At 37.5% G+C, this 22,008-nt stretch overlaps 1 protein-coding gene across 24 annotated transcripts in view; it reads left to right on the top strand.

Annotated features, from left to right (window-relative positions):
- RIMS1 (regulating synaptic membrane exocytosis 1) overlaps positions 1 to 22,008 on the top strand; it is a 298,011-nt gene that overhangs the window by 155,288 nt on the left and 120,715 nt on the right. For 23 of the 24 annotated variants that reach the window (XM_062608169.1, XM_062608171.1, XM_062608174.1 and 20 more), the window contains 3 exons: positions 16,019 to 16,086; positions 16,825 to 16,935; positions 18,826 to 18,925. In XM_062608169.1, coding sequence (XP_062464153.1) covers positions 16,019 to 16,086; positions 16,825 to 16,935; positions 18,826 to 18,925 — 279 coding nt within the window. Of the gene's footprint in view, positions 1 to 3,300; positions 3,660 to 16,018; positions 16,087 to 16,824; positions 16,936 to 18,825; positions 18,926 to 22,008 lie in introns of those variants that run through there. The other variant, XM_062608190.1, reaches the window with a different exon arrangement.

Consider the following 22,008-nt stretch of genomic DNA (forward strand, 5'->3'; position numbering starts at 1 on the left):
ACCCAGTGTCAGCTAAACTCTGCACTTCAGCCTATTAGAAGCAAGTATGTTTTCTCTACTGCATAGCTAAAAGCTCCATCCAAGTTTTCTATGATCCCAGGAGTGCATCCTGTGGTCTGGCGTGCTCCTAGCTTAGCAAAGGAAAGCCTTGATTCCTCTCCATAAATCTTTGTTTCAATACTTTTTTGCATATTTGACATTTCACCGCTAAATGAATTTCAGTCCTTTGACTATCACTTGAGTCAAGTGGTTTTGTCAGTTTTCCACCCATCTCATAATTCACCAATCAATCCATATCTCTCTGATTTGGATACAAGGATATTGTGAAAGACTTGGTTGAGAGCCTTGCTGCAGTTGCATTAAACAATATCTGCTTCTCTCCCCTTTTCTGCATGATTTCCCATCGGTAAAGCTATGCTGATGGTTCCCATTCAGCTTCTTGGCCTTCATGTCCTCAGGGTTGCCTTCCAGAAGGATTTGTTCCGTAACATTCCTAGGGACTCAGATTAGCCTTCCAAGTTTGTAGTTTCTCAGGTCCTTTTTCTTGCCCTTCTTGAAGGGAGATGTGGCATTTGCTTTATCCAGTCACTGTGAATCTTCCACATTAGCCAGGACCTTTCAAGGTGGATCAGACAGGGCTACAGTGCAACAAATCGCATACAACACCTAATATTCCATCTCAGATTCCTGCAATTGTGTTACAATCAATTCTCCATTGTAACTTGGCTTTGAGGTCTTTTCTGTTGTTTCTCTCACTTCCTAAATTAAATTCCAGCTGAAAGCATGGATTTATTTTTTTTTTCATGGAATTGCTCTTTCTATGCTTCTGAATTAAGCTTAGGACCATTCTGTGGCTTTCTTCTTTAAAAAAAAAGTGTTGTGAACCTTTCCTTTTAGAGGAAAGCTGCATTTTCATCCAGACATTAAATTGAATAGCACATTTAATGTTTGGAATTTGACCTTTTAAAACTTGACAACCTGAAGGTTTGGATATCTCTGTGATCATTTTTCAATTTCATTCTTTTCTAATGGCCTTAGAAAATTTTATAAATGAAGGAATCTCATACATGAATTAAGATCTAGAATGACTATTAACAGGAACATTAGGAAGAAGCTAAAATATGATGGTTAAAATCTAAGTGTTAGATGCAGAGTGTAGCGTGCCTCAGAGGATAGTGGCAGTAAAAACCTCCTGAGATTCCACGGGTAATGTTGTCCAAAGCAAAGGTTGAAAGTGTGCTATACTTAATTATGTATTTTTATTAGCACAACAGAAAGGTAACCAGATTTTCAGTTAGGTTTGTACTGCCTTGCTACTATTAATGGATGTAAAAGTAAATAAATGAACTGTCAGCATCTGAGTCTCAAACTGTCAGATGGGCCTTTTGGGCAACCAGAACACTCTATTTGACAGGGGCTGGGAGGAATGAAAAGCACCCTTAGGGATGTGCAGTACACAGTTGGTGGCACTGTCCTTTTCTGCAAAATGCCCTTTCTTACCTCACAATGCTCTTCTTTTGCTCCTCTCTTCCCCGGTTTTTCAGCATATACTTGCATATTCAGCATATACTTGCAGACACTTCTAACTTTTAAAGCTGAAGCTGTTAGACAAAGATAGTTAGGCAGGGCTTTGACAGGTCTTATGGCTAGGGAGCAGTGAGTAAAATTGGTGTTGAGGACTGCCCAATGTGGGGACAGAAGAGCAGACAAAGGTTGCATGTATCTACTGTGAAGGGGAATGGAGGACAGTGAGAGGTTCAACAACACTGTGAGGCAAAAATAAGCTGTCTAAATACATTTGAGTGAAGACTATTAGTTTCTCCACAAACACAGCATTCCATGTGAATGCTGGGAGCAGGAAAATACAGAAAACAAGCCCCATATAGTGCAGACTAGTTCAGAAGTTCTGAGGTTGTAGTGAATAATTAAATACCTGCTGAGCTGGGTTGTGGCAAAATCCCTGGCCTTGTATAGTATGTGCTGCAAGACAGGTGAGCATTCAAGATCCAGGTGAGTTATGTTCTGAAAATGAAGCATAGCCCTCAACACCAGCTCTGGCAAAACAGGAGGACGTCCTTCAAGGTCGAGCACAGAAGAGTCAGTGGGATAATGGATGTGCTGTGGAAGCACTGGGCACTTGTCTTGCTCTTGTCTCTTGTCTCTTTTGCAAGGCATGTTCTCCAGCTTCAGGATAAAGCTGGGTATGTGTTCCCTTGTCAGTATATGTCCAGATGATCACTGTCTCTTGGAGTATATGAAGCCTGGCCATCATCCTCCAAAGAAGTATCTCCTAACAAGGACACATCAGTGAAAAAAAAAGATGTAGACAGTCATGTTGTCATTCTGCTAATACTATGCTGCTGGGGAACCTGAAACTCAACAGTGGCCAGGGTTGTCAGACTGACAGGTGAAATCAGTGTTCAGCACCAATATTTTGATCATGTGATCCAGAAGTACAGGGAAACAACTTGATTAAAGCTGTATTTTCATTATTATTAATAGATCTATATAAAGGTGAAAGAACTGTAAGATCTCGTTAGCTTAATTATTAATCTTATCCCTTATAAGCTTCCTTTTGTTGCTTTACTGTCTCACATTTTAGTAACCAAGGAGGCTTTTATTTTTTTTTTGTGTGTGTTTCTGAAGTCCTGCAGTATCTAGATATGCTGCAGAGAATAGTATATTTTTAGAGGACTGTCTCTGCCAAGGAAATAGTTTTGCCATTTTATGGTGTGGATATGATTAAATTAGATTAAATTCTTTAGCAAATGTGATTACTCGTAATTCATTAATCATCACCCCAAATATGCTGGGGAAGGTTTTCTTTTATCTTGAGTATGTAATTTGGAATGTGAAATGTTATTTCCATATTTTTAATTTAGAATATATTTTTCTTATATTTAATTACAATTCCATGCACACCTCTGTTATGTAAGAAAAGTATTAAATCATCTAATTCATTTGAAAAAATGATGAATTTTTCAAAGGGCCACTGTGCTAGAAGTAAATCTACAGCTTGGGAAGTTTTACATAGCTTAAGAGCTGCATTTCCTTTCACAATTGCTTCATTTATGCAGTTCATTAAAACTTGTTCAGTGCACCACTGCTGAATATAAATAAAAACTGCAGCAGTAGTATAGATTACTTGGATGCCTGAGCCTGGGTCTACTGCTGGCTTTAAAGCACTAAGAAACTTCTTTCTTGTTCTATCTGGAGAGGAAGGAGCTTTTTTTGCCCATCTTCTTTTCTAAGGATTGTTAATTCTGGATTCCTGAAATCATTAACTCCTTCTAGACACTGAAACTCCTTCCCATTGCAGCAAGCGTGTACAAACTAATGCAGTAATCGATGCTTGCACTACACTGCAGAGATTTGTTTTGATGACAAGAGCCCTGTTTGGTGTCACCGGTGTTGAATGCTTGACGCTGCAGAATAATTTGGCTTGGAATCAGGACGCAAGGACCTTAAGGACTTCTTTTCTATCGTCTCCTTCACACTGAAGTGGATTTTTGCTTGCATTTCAGTTTTGCTACAATTACAGGCTGGAATTCGGCAACCTACTAGATGCCAGTTGTGCTTTTTTAACCATTCCCTTGCTGATGCTGCTATGTTTGCTGGGTTTCTTCAGTTTCTGCTCCATACGTTGCATTCAGGGTCAGGTAAACAAGTTGCTATACAGTGCTGAGGTTTTAGATATATTTTTGTATTTTGTATTATTTTAAAGTATATTTTTCTATAAGCAGATTTCTTTAACTGTATAGTTTGAGTGAAGATGATGTGTCCTCTGAATGTAAAGTATTATTTGTAGCATATACTCATGTTAAGCAGGGAATAAGGAACCATTTTGCTTCTAAGTCTGCATTTCAGTTACGTTTATACTTTGAAAGCTCATGTCAAATTTTATATTAGTGATGCTACATGGCCTGAGTTTTTAAACAAAAATTTGTATTTTGAAAGCGCACATCAAAACATAAATGTATTTCTGAGAATTAATATTCTGATTGCATTATGACTGGTTTGCATTTTGGAGAAGGCGTGGGTAAAGAATCTAGAAATTTACTTTAAAGAACAAATAATGACCTTGTGTATTATTTCTCTTTGGCAGAAGACTATTGATATGTCTTCAATCCCCTGAACTGTCCTATTGTTAGTAGCTTTAACAAGTTCAGATTGGAATATGATTCTGTTACTTTTATTTTTGCGTTTTATTTGGGGAAGAGAATATTCAAATCCATGCACATAGAACGAGAATATGTTTACTTAGCATAATATATAGTTACGGTCATGATAATAATGGCCTATAATAAATTACGGTAGTGGTTTTGTATATTATCTCTGCATCATCATAGTGATGTCCTTCCCTGATTCAGAAAGTGCAATGCATCAGCCCTCTCCTGGTGGTGGTGGTGGTGGTAAATATCTGTATTTTGGAATAAGGTCCTCAGCTAAATCTCTGCAGAAGCATTAAACAAAGTGAGAGGAAGGAGTGATGACTGCAAGTTCCTTGGGGCTTATGCAGTGTGTTGAGAATAACAAATATCTTTTAAACCTTTTATCTAAGTAGTTGATAGGACTGTTTGTAAAAGTAATTTTTGTAAAGTATTTTTTCACTAGAAGAATTATTGTGAAAGATTGTGTGATAGAGTAAGTCATGAAACAGGTTTTATCCTTTCAAATATTACAGCTGTGTTATTTAACATATTGTAAGAAATCCATGTGTGAATTCATTTCTTAGAGAATAAGAGTATACTGAGGACAGAATCTGCAGAGATGTGTTGGAGAAAATGTGAATAGAGTTGGAACTGAAACAGCAGCAAGAATATTGGGAAAACAAGATGCTGCTAAGGTTGGAAAGAGACAATGTTCAGCCTTAGCTCTTCAAGTTTAAAGCGAAAGATTGGAGAAAACCTTTGGTTAATGTCAAAGCCTTGCACTGTCTCTCACACTTAAGTTGTTTATAGCTACATAAAGAAGGTAAACCCTTGTTTCTTCTTCAGGCTACTCAGTGTGGTAGACAGCTGTAACCTGCCTTTCAGAGACCTCTTGCACATTTTGGCATAAGTAGATGAAAAAGGTCAAATAGGTTTGGGATTGAGAAGTATAGAGCTGTAATACCCTGCGTTGCAGAGATTCAAGGCTGTGCTGAGGGCAGTGTCATACAGCAGCATGGCTCCAGCCTTTGGAATAGCATAGAATTGGAGAACTAGATGATACTTTAAAATCACATTAGTCCCACTGTCATTGGTCCAGTTTTGGTCTCTCTTGAGAACATCTGACTTTTTGTGTGATCGAGTTACAAAGGATTATTAAACCAGACCATCTGTATCTCTCTGGCCATTAAATTTCACTCATCTCTCCCTCATAACTACAGTTCAGTTAAATATTCCACTTTGATAATTAATCTGTGTACTGCAAGAGGAGAACCTGAGAGACTGAGCTGTCATCAAGGTCACTTTCATGTCAGGGTGTTGATTACGTGTGAAGGTGCCCAGCAGTCAAACCATGATGCAGAGTAAAAGCAAAACCCAAAACCACCACCATCAAAACCTTAAGTTCTCCATCAGTTTCACCTGTAGGGGGTTTTGGTAAAAGGTTTTAGACAAGGCACCTGAGCCTGGCCTCTCGCCAACCCCTCAAGGGCGGTAGTTTTCAGACAGCAGCAAGACTTGTATGCTATCCTCTCTTATTACCACTGTGATAGATTACATCCATCCCATCATCTTCTGCACACCTAGTCCTTAACTGGTTGACTGACTTTCCCTATTTCTATACCAGTTTATCCTGGTCCTAGTGTGGAGCCATTTCCTTGTCTGCCCTTCACTGAGTCGTCTTTTTTTCCAGTTCCTATTTTCAGTTTGTCAGGGTAGCTTTGAAGACCAGTCCTAGTGTCCTGTAACTAGCCATTCATTTCTCCTTGTAGTCAAGTTACCTATGAATCTAATATGTTTCTGGTTTATTATCTAGAATGGTAATGTGAGTGTTGACTATTCCTGTATCTCAGACAAACGTGACAGACTGCTTAATGAATACTTTGGTTTTTTTTGTTACCAATTTTAGCAGTTTAGAATATGCTTTTCTAAATAGCTTTTTCACCTTATGCTGGTTTTATTTAGATATTTTTTCTGGTGTGACTCTAGCGTGGCATGCTCATAAACAAAAGTCCTGCTCAACTCAAGATACTAGACATCTGCTGTAACCTGTGTTACTGCAGTGGTAGGAAATGACATTGGGTTATTATCGGCACTTTGGATTTTTTTAGGTCTTGTCTCTTCTCTTGCTATCCTGAAGGTGACTTGTTTTGTTATAGCGTTTTTTTCAGGAATTGATACTAAGTTAACTGGACTACAATTTCTAGTCCCTCTTTGCCTCCCCTGTCCTTTAAAGATATGTGCTGTGTTTGCCATTTCTTAGTTTAGTGGAACTTCATCCGTACTCCCCAGATTCTCAGGAAATAATTGTTTCTGGTAGTGAGGTAGCTTCAGATAGGTCTGTAAGTATTCCAGGACTAACTGAATTAGCCTAGAGTGTACTATATCTAGGTAGTCTTACTGCTTGGTACCGGATACTAAGTACCAAGGTCTAAATATTTGCAGAATGATCTCGATTGTTTTTGCATACTTTGCTGTTTGCATTAATTTTGTCTTGTATGCTTCCAGGTACCCTATCACTGGGTGATATTACTCTCTCCTAGGCAAATTCTTGCTGATTGTTCACCTTCTTCTAGCAAATGAAATATTTATGACTTATCTGGTCAGTCTTTGACTGCATTTTTTTCTTCTTCTGTATTTGCCTGGTTCTACTTCTGATATTGGTATTATTTATTCAAGTGCTTCTGTGATTGCTGGACTCCTTTTGCTGTCATGGCTGCTTCCGTATTTTCTCTAAAGTTGGGGTGTTTTGGTTTTGTTGTGGGGTTTGGTTTTGGGTTGTTGGTTGGGGTTTTTTTTTGTTTTCTTTTTATAGGAACGTTTTGGATTTTAATTCTGCTCAGCTTCATTCCCATTTTAAAGGTGACAAAGTTTATTCACTTTCATATTCTTCACTATTTCTTCTCTACTGGTGGAAAGCAAAGCTTCAAAGGTCCTTTGCTAGTTGTTTTCCTAGTGTCAGTGATCTCTCATTTTGTGCTCCAAGGATTCTTCCTACAGTATTCCCCTCTGAACTGGAGAAATGAAAACCTTTAAAACCTCTTGTTATCTTCAAATGCAGCATAATGGAGGATTCTGATGAATGCTTATGATAAAAACAATTAACCACTCCTCCCCCAAACAACAAAACAAAAAACACCCAAGCCCCTCACTAGGCTCTAATCTTCCTAATGTGGTGTTCTGGAATAGGTCCCCCACCATGGTACTGCTGTGTTTTTCTCTTTAATCATGATCCATTTAATGTGCTGCCTTTCCTTGTACAGTTCTGAAGATTGGGACAACTAGGAACTTTTCCTCCTCAAACTTTCATTTGCATTGTAATATTTGGGATTAATATTCTCCTTCAATTTTCGTGAAAGTGAAATCAAAATTTGATTACAAAATATAATCTGTTATTTCTGAAGTGACTTGTGCAGCTCTGCATGACTGAGTTCGTGACATTCAACAGAAAGGGTTACTGTCTTTCTGCCTTCCCGTTCCTGTGGTCCTGCAGATAAGGAAAAGCCTTGTTCCCAGTTGCTGCCGTTTCTATGAGGATGTTTATAAACACTGTGAATTACCTTCTTTATCTGAGCAGAAATGCTTTTCTTCTTCCCCCACATTTTCAAATATGGCTCCCTGGCCATAGCCCATTTTGGTCACCATTTTTGCAGTGGGTGCTACCAGGCCACTGATACCTCACTGGGCATTGTATCCTTGGGACTTCTAAGGCTCTTTCACAAGCTTACACTTTTTAATGTTTTGCTTATCCTTGTAAAGATTCTTATGTACTCTGGCAGTGTAGATACACCCTGGGGGTTGAGGAGAATCTGCTTTCAGCTTTGATTTTTGAATTATAATTCATTAATAAATCAGCCTTTAACAAATATTAAGATAAAGAATATTCAACTGAATCTTTTTTTTTTTTGTTTGTTTGTTTGTTTTTTTTTTTAGGGGAAAAATATCGGAAGAGACCAAAATGAAAATATTACCTTTGTTTGCAGTTAACACCTACTCAGCTCAATTGGTTTTAAATATCCATGGGGGGAAGAAGGAGGGAAGAAAACACACACTCGCAATCAACCAGTAACCTTCCCCAACCCCCCTCCCATATTACCCCACCAAAAATAAAATAACCCCAACCCCCAAACCACCACATGCCCCACACTTAAATAGCTGAAAACTTTTTAAGCTATTTTGCCTATATGGGCTTTTAAAAATACTTTCTCCCAGCTCTCTGTAAAAGGCAATGAAACCAAACCAAAAACATCCCCCCCCCCTCCCCCAACAAAACAACCCCCTAACCCAAAAAAACTCAAGCAAAACCAAAAACAGAACCCCAAAGAGAAACCAAACCAAAAAAAAAAAAAAAAACAGGGAAAAATAAAATGTGTTATCTGAAGAACAGCACGGCATACTTGAAGTGCTGGCAGCTCTTTCAGAACAGCAGAAAAGTTATTAAGAGCTGGTCAGGCTTTTAGTGTCCAGGAGAGCTGCCTGACTGGTTTTAAACCACGACACCATGTCTCCAAAATTACTAACCCGTCTGATATTTTGAGATAACTTCTCCTGCGTTTTGCAAATTTCATCCTACACTGAACAGAAATATTATCAAGAGATCATGCCAAATCAAAAACAGGGTTTATAATATGCAAAAGGAAAGGAACTCAGATAAAACTGCTAACACAAGCTAGTGTCAATATTGAATTAGAATTAGTTAGCAAAACCAGATTTATTCTAAAAAGCTCTACATTTCATAAAGGAGATCTCCATCCATCCATCCATCCATCCATCCATCCATCCATCCATCCACCCATCCATCCAGCTACAGAATTATTTTCCATTCAAGAGAGTAATCAAAGTCAGCAAAATCAGCACTTGGAGCTAGCACTGAGACAAAAAAAGAGTTTTCTTAAATCTTTAGATACCACAGTGTCAAAAAATCAATTAAATGTTTGCTTGCTGATTTGATGTTCTTGATGCTGAGAACCATGTTTTCTGGTATCCTCAAGAAAATGTTTAATAAGGTTTTTAAAAGAACTTTTCAGATTAATGGGAGTTCATGTATGTTGTTTAGTATTTTCATCGCTGAGTCTCTCCAGGTTCATCAACACTTGAAAAGCTTTCTGAAGACCTTCTGAAGACAGTTTTCTGGGGGCCATCCCTTTGCGAAGTGCATATATTCTTGGACTCACATGCTTACAATAAGACTTACACATCCTCAGAATAACATTTTGGACAGTCTCTGGGATAAAAATAAGCATCTAGCTGGAAAGGGTTAATGAGCTCTTCAACACCATCAGTGTTTGAATAAAGGGACTAAATAGTGTTGTCTCAGGGAGTCACATGAGCAGACTCCCTAGAGGTTCAGGAAATTTAGAATAGCTTCCTTGTTGCAAGTTCATATCACAATATGAACTTGTGTTCATATTAAAAGTTTTAGAAACATTCAGAAATCATCAGCTTGCTATTTGACCAGATAGGTCATGATTTTTGGCTTCAAGTTTTCAGTTGGCAAGATTAGTAATCCTCGCTTTTAGTAATCCATACAGCTTTCTAACAACACTGAAATGATTCAGGTAGGAAGTTCACATTGTGGAATGTTCAGATGGGCCCAGATGTTTTTGTGTTGAAAGTCCTTTTGCAAGTATTACTTTAGAGAAAAGTTCTTGGAGAAAAATTCTTAAGCCATCAAAGAACACAAGTGTAGTACTTTCTTCTGAAAGTGTAAAATGTACTAATTAAAAAAAAAAGTCACAATCTATAAAATACAGAAGTTTTGCTGCATAAATATGTGGATAAGAAACTTGTTATATTGAGCTGAATGATCTGAGAGGCTGGCTCCAGCTTTGGCAGCTATTGGGGTCACAGGCATGTGTGCCAGATCTGTACCCCAAATACGAGTATTGTGCACAGAAGCTGTCACTTGTATGGAGTGCTAGTCTTTATTTGAACTTACAGAATGTTAGTTTTCAGAGTTTAGGACATGTGCCAGCAGGGAATTTAAACCCAATGTGATTATGTATTTTCTGCACAAAATAAAACCTAAACGTCACAGTCACATGCTGTATTCTTCCCTCATACTGCATGAGCCAGCCTGCCCTTTAACTGTGTAATTGGTAAAACACAGACCTCATTCTGCAAGGATTTAAGTTCTTAACTGTAGGTATCTGAAGTGCGTTGATTTGAGAGGAAGGAGATAATGAGCATTTTTGTGATGCTTTCTGTATAAATAAGTAGGTAGCTTTTGAATTCTTAGATTCTTTCCACTTAGATGCTAGGTCTGTCTGTCAAGCTGGGTACTTGTGTATTTTCTCTTTATGTGGTTAGTTAGCAGCTTGACTAGAATGATTTAAACATACATTGTTTATACACTGAACTAGTTTTCTAACATGATAATGTGATTAGTATCTTTTTTTTTTTTTTTCTTGGGCATAGAAGTACTTTCTTGCTTAACAATATGACCTATCACATCTGTAACAGAAGATGGATGTTTTTGTTGGTAATAATAGTGTGCTGAACACATTTACCAAGAGCACGCTGAGTGGTCTTGTAACGCATGAAAACTCAAGCTACGAAGGAGGAAGGCAATCAAGCTGATACATGGAGAATCTTTATGTTTGTTAAAACATTCTGTAGCTTAATATATGGTATCTAGTGATCATTTCCATAAGTTACTGATCCAGTTTCATAGGCACTGTGGAAGATATAACAGAGGATGCTCTAGGTCTTTGATAAATCTTTATTGTCTGTTTAATGCAGGCTATATTTGACTCTTAAAAATTAACAAAGGCAAATAAATTACCATTGCATATGTTAATTACAGTGATCTAGCCTGGCTATACAGGAAGACAGTTTGTACCATAATTTTAAATGCCACCTCTGAAAATAATTGGTTAAGTTTCCTAGTTACATGATAGAACTGCTTAGCAGCTACATGTTAGGCTCAAGTAAGTGCCCAACATGGGCTGACTGACTCTTATCATTAGACTGTTTCTTGTCTTAAGTAACTGCTGCAAATCTAGTGCATCTGGTTTTGAGCAAAACACCAGAAGTGCATTCTTTGCTGAATAGCAGTCTGAATGCAGCTGGGATGGATTTGGGGTCTGGAAACATCTAGGGTTATTTTATCTTTGGTATTCAGGACTCTCTGGAAATCACCATGGCTGGTCATACACAATAATGGACTTTCTTGAGCTTGTTTTGGCTTTGCGAGAGAGACAAGGTTGCCATTTCCAGCACTTCTTAGCTTTGCAGGGTCTCACTTAAAACCACAGAATCCCAGCACTAGCTTTTGGTATGGGTAGTGCTGCTGAAGATGGAGTATTTTAGAGAAAATGCAGGTTTGGTGCTATGAATTTTGCTTTCCCTTTATTTTGAAGACAGGCATGTTGCAGATATAAAATCAACAGCAATTTGAGAGTTTTATTCCCTGTCTTGAAATTTGATCGAAGACTGCAAAAGACTTTCACAGAAAAAAACTGAACACATTTGTGTCTTGAAATTAGATTTTTGATAATAGCTCTTTGTCCAAGAGTAAAATAATCGAGCAGCAGCATGTTAATAGGAAAAATATTTAATTGCTGGCAGGATGCAACTTCTGAATTATTCCCTCAGGAAAAAAGGTTGTATAAATATGTACTTGTTTCACTCCATACGTCATAAGTAAATTGTGCATTATAACTGCAGATACATTTTTAATAATATGCTCTAAGTTGAAATATGTTTTATATGTTTTAGAAATATATCAGTAATATAAAAAATAATATTTTCATAGGGTCTTATGTTTAAATTTTTGATACTTCTAAAGTATTTTTTAGAAAGTGTTTAAAAGGAGTTTAAGCCTCTATATCAATTATTTGCTCCATAGAAAAGTTGTTTTTTCTTATCCATAATGTTTTAAATTTGTCTTATTTTACTGTGGGTTTTTTTAGTGACTTTTACCACTGGAGAGAGTACACTGTGTATAGGGGGGTTTGTTGTGAGTTTTGGTGGGGTGGTTTTGAGAACACCTGAAATTCTTAAGCTGTGCTCTTAGATTGTAAGTTTTTGCATATTGTTTACCAATTCTCGAGTCTCTGCAATACTAGTTCAGTAAAATTATTTTGTGTAATTAAGCAAATAGTATGACAGTGCAAGAATAGCATAAATAGGTGTTAAGTAAAGAATAGCAATGACATAGGATGATCAAGGAGAAACTGTTTTTTTTGAAGCATAGCTGTAACAGAGAACTGAACTGCAGATGTCAAGACCCTTGTGTCAGTGTTGCTGGCATAAAATATTTTTAAAGCTCAGTTGGGGGTTTTGTTCCTTCATGTTTTAATTCACATATTCTGTAGGTGTTTATGAATATAGATTAACTGACATTTTCTATTGTCAGCTCCTTTTTACAGCTGCAGATTCAGCCAAAAGTTTGTATGCCGGTGCTCTGCATTGAACTGAATTTTAATAGGACTCTTAAAATTAAGTAATTTTTCAAGAATGTGGACATTTTTTAACCCCAGTTCATGCATTTTTGCATGTAGACCTATCACTGTCAATCAAGATTTTAAATTTGATAGCTACCTTTATGCTTTCTCAGCATAATGTCCATGCTCCACCTCAGCAGAGCAGCACAGTGCAGTTCCTGCACTCAGCTTCTGAGATCAGAAAGCAAAAAAGCCAGGGGAGGCTGCATAGGACATAGCTGATGACTTGAAAGTGCAGAACAGACAGGAAGGGTGAAAGGGACAGAAGCTGAAGGTTTAGGTATGGGGAGGAGGGGGTGATTAGTATCAAGGGGTGAGGGGAAGAAGGGAGTTAAATACACAACATAAAGAAAGGACACCAAAGCCAGAAACAGGAGACAGCAGATGAATGATGGCAACAAAATGGACAGGGAAGAAAAGCAGCAAAGGGTAGGTAGTTGGTGGGGATGGGAAAACTAGCCAAGACAGAAGACACATAAGAGGACTTTGCAGGAACTTGGTGGGGAAGGATGCTAGTGGCATGAATCAAGTGGCCATGGATATGCAATAAACAGGAGGAAGAACAGCAAAGAAACTGAGGCCCAGAAGCTGAAGCTGGGGAAGGACAAAAATTGAGCAGGGAGCAATAGGGACAAGAGCAAAAAGGATTTCAGAACTTGGACACAAACATCTGCATGGTGGAGCTGACATTTATTCCTGCATGAACATTTCTCTATTGCTGAGCAAATAGCTGTGAAAGATGGAGGGAAAATGTGTTGTGCTTTGCCTGTGGCAGGCCAGCTCATCCAGCAGAGAGCTGCTGTTTGGTGTTACTGTTGAGTCCATTAATGAAAATTGGAGAGCTCTGTGCCCCAGGTACCAGTTTACTTCTGGCGCTTGGGGTGGCAGTCTGGTTCATGGATTTGTTGTTCTTGTTGCAATTTTGAAGTCTATAAAGGTGCAAGGAGCAATGCTAAAAATAAAATATGAAGTTAAGCTCTCCAGAATTGCAGGACAGCAGTTAGGTAATGCAACCACAAACTGCCTCATGCGGTTAAGCGTATGATAATAATAAGCTGTTTAAAAATAAGCTTGTGCATATAATTATGTAGATGGTAAGCTATTAAAGATTTTATGGGTTATAGAATGATACAGCTCTTATTTCATAATCGGCATCTAAATACTTGCAGAAAGTGAAAAATATTAAAGTATTAATGTAAATGTATGTCTTTTTTTCTTTCTAGAAGTGTGCTTTATTTGGGTTTCTGTTGGATGCCTGTGTGCTGATAAGAGTAGTGATCCAATAGTAGCATTACAGAGATGTTTTTTATAAAATGTTAGTGAAGATGTATTGCCTGAAGTGCACGTAATAAATGAAATGTTTTCTGATGATATAGAGCCTATCAGGAGCGAGGAGGGTATCCGCAATAACTGACTTTAATGATATAGTAGGATTTTTACCTAGCATCTTTTAAATGATCCCTGAGGAGTCTGTAGGAATGTTGTTAGGAAAGCATGTAAAGAGTTGTTCTGTACCGAAAACTAACTCTGGAACATAATAATTTAAAGACTTGAAAAAAAAAAATAAAAAATAGTCACTTGTGAATTCAAAACCAGTATTATTGAACTGTTCCACTAACATATTTCAAATCACCAAAGTCCTCTGCCCAAGTGAACATGAAAAAATGCCTGAAATGCAGGCATTATAAAATCATAGAATCACAGAATAGTTAGGGTTGGAAAGGATGTTAAGATCATCAAGTTCCAACCTGCCTGCCATGGGCAGGAACATCTCACACTAAACTATGTCAACCAAGGCCTCGTCCAACCTAGTCTTGAACACTGCCAGGGATGGAGCATTCACAGCCTCCCTGGGCAACCCATTCCAGTGCCTCACCACCCTAACAGGAAAGAATTTCTTCCTTATATCCAATCTAAACTTCCCCTGTTTAAGTTTTAACCCGTTATCTCTTGTCCTATCACTACAGTCCCTAAGGAAGAGTCCTTCCCCAGCATCCCTATAGGCCCCTATAGGCATTGATACAAACCTCAGTGCAAGGTGACAGTGTTTACTTCAGGGTCTAAAACTAACCTCTGAAGTGATAGTTTAGATTTTGTTTTCATTATGGTTTTGTTTGTTCACATGTTTAAAGGCATTGTAAGCTAATTAGCAGAATAATTGCTATTTTTCAGGTAACTTAAAAAATATCTCTTGGTTATTTCAAATCAAGCTTTTATTTACTACTGTTATTGCAAGACAGCATTAGAAAGAGTTGTGGTTCTCCTTTCTAATGACACTATTGCAGTTTTGTTAATACACCGTGGCAATGCCCAAATGGATGAATTAACACCAAGGCTCAGAGCTCATATGTGTATTCTGTTTAAAACTAATGTTACCACAGAAATCCTTTGGGCTTCTTCCTGCTCTAGCAGTCTCACTTTTACCCTTCTGTTGGATCTGTTTAGCCTGCATCATTTTCCTGTGTCCTTCCCAATATTGCCTTCGCCCTTCTTTGCAAAGAAAAAAGCTCCGTGTTGCATTGTCCAGTATTCTTCCTTTTGCAATTCCTGCCTCATCCTTTTCCTCCGCAAAGTACAGTTACATCAGTCCTCTGTCACAGACAACTGCCAAGGAAGCTGGTAGTTTTTTGCTACCAATTGTACAGCCTTCTACAGCTGTAATGTATTTATTCAAACTATGGTTTCCTTAGCTTTCCATAAGTGCAGTATACTCTTTGTGCTGTTACACTCTGCTGCCTTTTCTCCCAAAGCCAACCCAAAGTTCCCCTCCTTGGCCCTGTGGGCTCGTGGCTTCCAGACCACTGTAATTCATGGGTTTATTTTTGATGTACATATAAATTTCTGCCAAGCAAAATGGAAGATTGCACCCTGCTGTTGGTACTATTTTCTCTATTTGTGTGGCTGTTTTCCCAGGTGCCCTTGAATGGCTCTTCTGCCCTCTGTCTGTACAGTACCCCTTGTCATAGTATTGATCAGCTACTTTGCAGATTCTGGAGTGTGGCTGACTGTTCTGTCTGTAACTATAGCTAAGTGCCTATTTTGTGGAATATTCTCTCTTGTGTCATCATTAGCTGTAGTCCCGTGTGTGTGTTAAAGAAGCAAGGGGAGGAGGAGGGCTGTGAATGTGATGCATTGGGGTCTATTCTTGAAAGATGACTGGGCAAAGTAAAAAAACAGCCAGAGTGCACAGCCAGTTCTGAGGTGCCATTCATGAAAAAGCAGAGGTCCAAATCAATTTGGTTTTAAATTATTATGCTATATTGATTTCAAATTTATATAAGGTAATTTTGAATCATAATGCAGGTTTTGTATTTGCTTCCTCAAACTATTACATGTTAAGATTCATGCCTGCAGAAGTAATCATTGAATATGTCTTTCTCTGTTTGAGAGATTACACATTTCTTTCTATTCATATTCTTCCAGGTGACTTGGATTATTACTGGCTGGATCCTGCCACGTGGCACAGCAGGGAGACATCCCCCATTAGTTCGGTAAGAAATAGGAAAAAGGAGGTTTGTAAGTATGAATGAAAATATTTGCTGATTATTTCAGTTCAGCATAGTAATTTTGTTGTGAAAAATTATTCTGTGCAAATTATATGAACATTTGATTTGGTGAATCATGAAAATTGAAATCAGGCAGAAATTTTTATCAAAATATATACTAGTAAAATTGCCTGAATTTAAACTATTAACTTCTTTTCTAGACATGATATTAGATTTCACTGCATGCCACAAAAGCAGCTGTGAGTATGATGCTGCTCTGGGAGAGATTAGTAACTTTTCCTGTTGACTTAGAGTGGGATAGGATCATCCGGATTTTTTTAATTTTTTATTATACTGAACCCATATGGTAGAGCTGAATAACATGTATATTATGCCAAAGAACAGAATTTATGAATGAACTTTCCCAGGTCATGGAATTTAAAAATAGAAGTTTAATTTTATTACCTAAGGGATGTTTTAAATGTTTAATTGTATTGAACCTTGAACATCATAATTCTACCTGTAGACTTAGTGCTGAGGTGTTTTACAGTGGACATAAATATTTAATGACGTCAGAGTCCAACAGATATAATAATAGAGACCTCAGGTGTGATACGTAACACATCTGAGGGATGTTTGTGTCTCCTGTGACATAATGATCTAGAAATTTTATTGGTTTATAAATGTGCATCTAAATACAGGAAGATGGTTCCACTTTAATTTCACTGCTTGGTTTTTTAACAGCATCCCGTAACGTGGCAGCCTTCTAAAGAGGGAGATCGCTTAATTGGGCGTGTTATTCTCAACAAGAGAACAACCATGCCAAAAGAATCAGGTGCATTACTGGGGCTAAAAGTAAGTATTGCATGGTTTATGTGGTAAATGAAAGAAACTTCCACTATCCTAGAGGTCTAACACCTTAAATCAGAGGACTCTCCAATTATGTGGTCATTTGATAAAAATAGATTCTTCATTTTTAGTAAGTTTGGAAAGTTATACAGATAAATTATGAATGTAAATATAATGAGTATGCATAAAAACCCTTTTATGCAGTCTTCCACTTATTCGTTGCAAAGGAGCTGAACTGTTCTGATCAAAAAGCCTATGTTTATGTACCTTCCTATCTGCAAACATATATTACACATTGCAGTGCGTTAATCGAGTCCTGCCTTTTCTAGCTCTACTGTTTGCATTTCGGTCAAGTAATTAATCTCATAATCCACATACATAAATGTCATCTGGATGCAAAGGTCAGTGTTTAAAATCCACGCAGCCATTCAGAAACAGAAATTCTGTAGAATGAAACTAAAAATTTATACAAAAATTTGCAAAAAAGACCTCTTAAAACATACTAGAGATTGTATTAAATGTAATTCCAGTTAATCTGGTGCCATAAAATTAAGACATTGGCAACACTGTTCATTTTATTTAAATCCGTAAATTAGTCATCTGTAGAGGACTTTTAGGTTCGTGTCCCTGTTTTGCCAGAACACATACAGAGAGTGTGACTTCCGAAGGTGGTGGGGACTACAGTGTGCCAGTTCAAGAATTTCTCTCTCCATGTATATTTTTAACTACATCATGCTCCAAAGATGAGAGAATTTAATTTGGGTGTCTTCCTCTCCCCGCTGAGAACAGCAACAATGTCATATATAAAACATTCCCATTCACTGAGGACTGAGTCCAATTCCAAGGCCTCCTTGTATGTAGTTGTCTGGTAGTTCAGTCCCTTGCATGTGATGGAGATGTGGGTTGTCGCTTCTGCTTATCATGTTGGGAGTTAAATCAGGAAAGAACTTTGTGATCTTGATAGTAGTATGTCCTGGGTAAGAGCCATTTATCCACCTTGAAGTGAGATAGTGTGGCATGGGAATACAGAATTTGAGAACAGCTTCATCCTGCTAAATGTCTCATAGTCTGTAGCACAAAGGCTGCTTCTTGCTGGCAGTAAGCAATTTTATTTGTTTTTTAATATGTGAGAAAAAAGTTTGGTCCTAGTAGGAAATGAACTTCAAGTTTTAATTGGATGTGCTCTTGCAATTTAAACTTAAGCACTTGCAGACTATTTGCAAAAAAAAAGTGCATCTTTGTGGTCATTTAGTAAGAAACATTCTTTCTGCAACAAATTTTGATATTTAGCAATCTGCATAAGATTGGTTAGTCAAACATTAAAAGGAATATGAATTTCACAGAATGGTTTGGGTTGGAAAGGACCTTAGGATCATCTAGTTCAACCCCCTGCCACAGGCAGAGACACCTTCCACTAGACCAGGTTGCCCAAGGCTCTGGCCAGCCTGGCCTTGAACACTGCCAGGGATGGAGCATTTACCACATCTCCGGGCAACCCATTCCAGTGCCTCACCACCCTCACAGTACAGAATTCTTCTATCTAACCTAAACTTCCCCTGTTTAAGTTTTAACCCATTACCCCTTGTCCTATCACTACAGTCCCTAATGAAGAGTCCCTCTCCAGCATCCTTGTAGGTCCCCTCAGATACTGGAGGTCTGCTATGAGGTCTCCACTCAGTCTTCTCTTATTTAGGCTGAACGGCCCCAGTTTTATTCATTTTGCATCTTCTTTTCAAGTAGATCTGGCCTTTTTTATCTAACTTCATCTTTAAGCCTCTGTGAAGCCCAAATGGACAATAGATATGCTTATGCATATTTCAGGTTTAATTTGAAAACAGATGCTTGATATGATGTCAGGTTTGTCGCTTGGAAACTCACAAATTTATGATTAACTAGGTTGTTGGAGGAAAAATGACAGAATTAGGACGACTCGGTGCCTTCATTACCAAAGTGAAGAAAGGTAGCTTGGCTGATGTGGTGGGACATCTCAGAGCAGGTAAATCAATCAGTTGCATATAACATATACTGTCTTTTAATTATGCCTTTGGAATGCAACTGCTGATTTATATCAACGTTGGTCATGTGATATGATCATTTTTTTAAAATACAGGATGAAAATGTTGTTATGGAATGCCACAGTTGCTTACATTTCTAATTTGTTATTGACTCCAATTGCTTGATTTATGAGCAAAATGACAATCCTGATAAGTGCTGGTGACAGGACTGAGTGTCACTAGTAAATTTTTGCTTGCTGGTTCAGGAGATGTTTGTTATACTCTATAGAACCAATGCAAAGTGTTTTTTTTTAAACTGTTTCATTATGGCAAACAAAGTTCACTGCAGTTGCTTTACTTGCACTATAGTGTCACTAGAATGGTAATGTACTGTGTACGCAGTGGACCTTATTAGTGCTTCTTTCAGTGTAAATTGTCACAAATAAAAATGGTAAACAACCCAAGAAAATGATCTTCAAATATTTCATTTATATAAGATGTCTATATTGAACTTACAACTAAGTGGCTGTGCTGTTACCACTTTTCAAGCTCTTAAATGAAACAAGAACCATGCCGCAGCAGTTGCTTTTCAAAGTTACTTATTAGCAGTTTATATTTTTACCATGTCTCTAGCAGCTACTTTCCAAGTGTCCTCTTAAAAAAACAAAGTCTGTGCAGTGCTTCCTTAGGAATCCAGAAGCTCTGATGACAACTTGTATGAATTTAGGATAATTTCATGAAGCAAGTAGTAGTAGTAAAGAAATAGGAAAGATGATCAGTCTCTGAAAATATCCTTCTTTGTTTTGCCATTGATAATATTTTTTACCAAATAAATATAGATGGGGTTAGTAACACCAATTATTATAATTCTTTATATATTTTCAGTGCAGATTATTATTATTATTAAAGAAAATAAGTCTCCACTGATCTTGAGCTATTTGGGCTGAAATGCTACATTTCTAATCACTGGTCTAGATTGTTTTTTAAGTCTAAGCTATTTTATTTTCTGTCCTTATGAAAAACCACCAAAATTTGGCTAGTTGATAAATCCTTGAGTAATTGTACAAACCTTATAAATTTTAACAAAGGCAAATATGAAGCCTTGCATCAGGAGCAGAATAGCCCAGTGCAACAGTAAGCACTAGGAGCCAATCGTCTAGAAAACAGCTTTTCAGAAAAGCATCTGGAGATGCTGCAGGACAGTAAGTTGAACATGAGTCAGCAAAACACCCTTGCAGCAAACACCAATCATGTACAAGTCTGTATTAGCAGTATTGTGGTCAGCAGCTTGAGAGAAGTGGTTGTTGTTCTCTATTCAGTGCTTATGAGGCTGTATCTGGAGTACTGTGTCCAATTTGGGTTCCTCTACTACAAGAGAAATACTGACAAACTGGACATGTCCAGTTGGAGTTTACATGTCAAAGTTTTGAGTGTCTGGACATTGTTTTCCTGTTTCCATGCCTGTTACTGAGAGCAGAAATCAGAATGTAAGCCTTACAATCAGCATCTCAGATGAAAGAGACAATTTGAAAGGGTCAAAAAGATCAAAAGTTGGACAAGCGAGCAAAAGATGGATGGTGATCTGGTTAGAACTAGCAGAAACGACATTTCACTCAAGTCCCCATTAGGATTTAGTTTTCAGTAAGAGTAACTGGAGCCACTTCTGTTAGTTTAGCATTTTGACTATGATGATCTTATGTTTAATCATCTTGGCAATTTTTATTTTCCACCTGTTTGATTTCCAACTGACTCTAAAAAGTAAAAAAAGTCCCCTAAAATAGCAATACAGACACCTTCCATGTTTCTCTTCAGGCTTCTCAATCATGTTTCAGGTATTCTGTCATCTTCAAAATATGACAGATAAATTGCTGTGTAAGTTAGGTTTAGGTTTTTATTGCTAGAAATTTAGCATATGTCCCTGTTGGTTTTTGCTATTAAGTTGTGAGTGCTGCAAAGCTGGTCACATCTCGTTCCACTTAATGCCTGGTATGCTTCTCCAGATTAAGCCAATTATCTCTCAAGGAAACAGATGTTATTTTAGGGAAAATCAACATGTTAGTTTATAACAGTTGTTAGCATTAAAATACAGTCAGAATGACAGAAGAAACTGTGTGTGTTTTCACTAAGTTGTATAAATTTTAAATGAAGTTCCTAGGCAATATCTAATTCCTGTCCCCCTGTCCTGTCCCCACCCCCAGCATAACATGAATATACAAAAATTTAAAACCATTTCAGCTAAACAACATACTAGAAAATTAAACCTGGGTCAGCAATAATTTACTAAGCCTGCCATCAGCAAGCCCTCATGTCTTAAATAATGCCAAATTGGTTTGAAAGCTAGTGGAATACTCTTTCCACTGTGGAAGAGTGGAGTCCTTTCTTAAAATACCAAAATATAGACTGTTTGGGAAAAAAGACTAACAATTTCTGAGCATAAAGAGAAATTGAGCCCACATCTTTTGATAGATAGGACTTCAGTTAGGATAGTTTTTCTTGGCTTATTAACAAGCATGAGTTTGATCATTTGGCTTAGATCTCAAAAAGGAGCAGAGCCAGCAGCTGAAGGGTTGTTCCTTGACTGAACCTGATAAACATAAAAACATTGCTTGCATGTTGATAGTGAAGAAAGTTATTTGTGTCATTAGACAGTGTTTGTAAAGTTTTGACTGCTGCATATGATGGGGTGTGAGTGCAAACTTCCCTTATGCTTCCTGCAGTTTAATTGTATGTACTGATCTTTCTTTAGAAACTATACTTAAAGTTTTTCACCATTTTATATTAGGGCCAAAATACATTTTGAAGTATTTACTATTTAAATTCCAGAAATACTAAGCTGGAAAAAGAAAGGTAACTTTCGCATCATGTTTTCCCCCATCCCCTCCCCCCTAAAATCCTCAAGAAGTAGTGACTTACTCCTTTTCCTCCTTGCTTTTATTTTTGGTTAGTTTGACACTGACAGTGAAGACTGTTCTTCATGTAGACAAATCAAAACACACAGTATATAAATTGTAATAAAATGTCCTGATTTTTAAGGGCTTAAAAGTAGGTATTGAGTGTTACTTTTTTTTTCATTTTTGAAGATTAA

This window comes from Pezoporus occidentalis, unplaced genomic scaffold, assembly GCF_034315485.1.
Source record: "Pezoporus occidentalis ecotype Australia unplaced genomic scaffold, CSIRO_AGI_Poc_V1 ctg13, whole genome shotgun sequence".
Classification (NCBI taxonomy): Eukaryota; Metazoa; Chordata; class Aves; order Psittaciformes; family Psittacidae; genus Pezoporus; species Pezoporus occidentalis.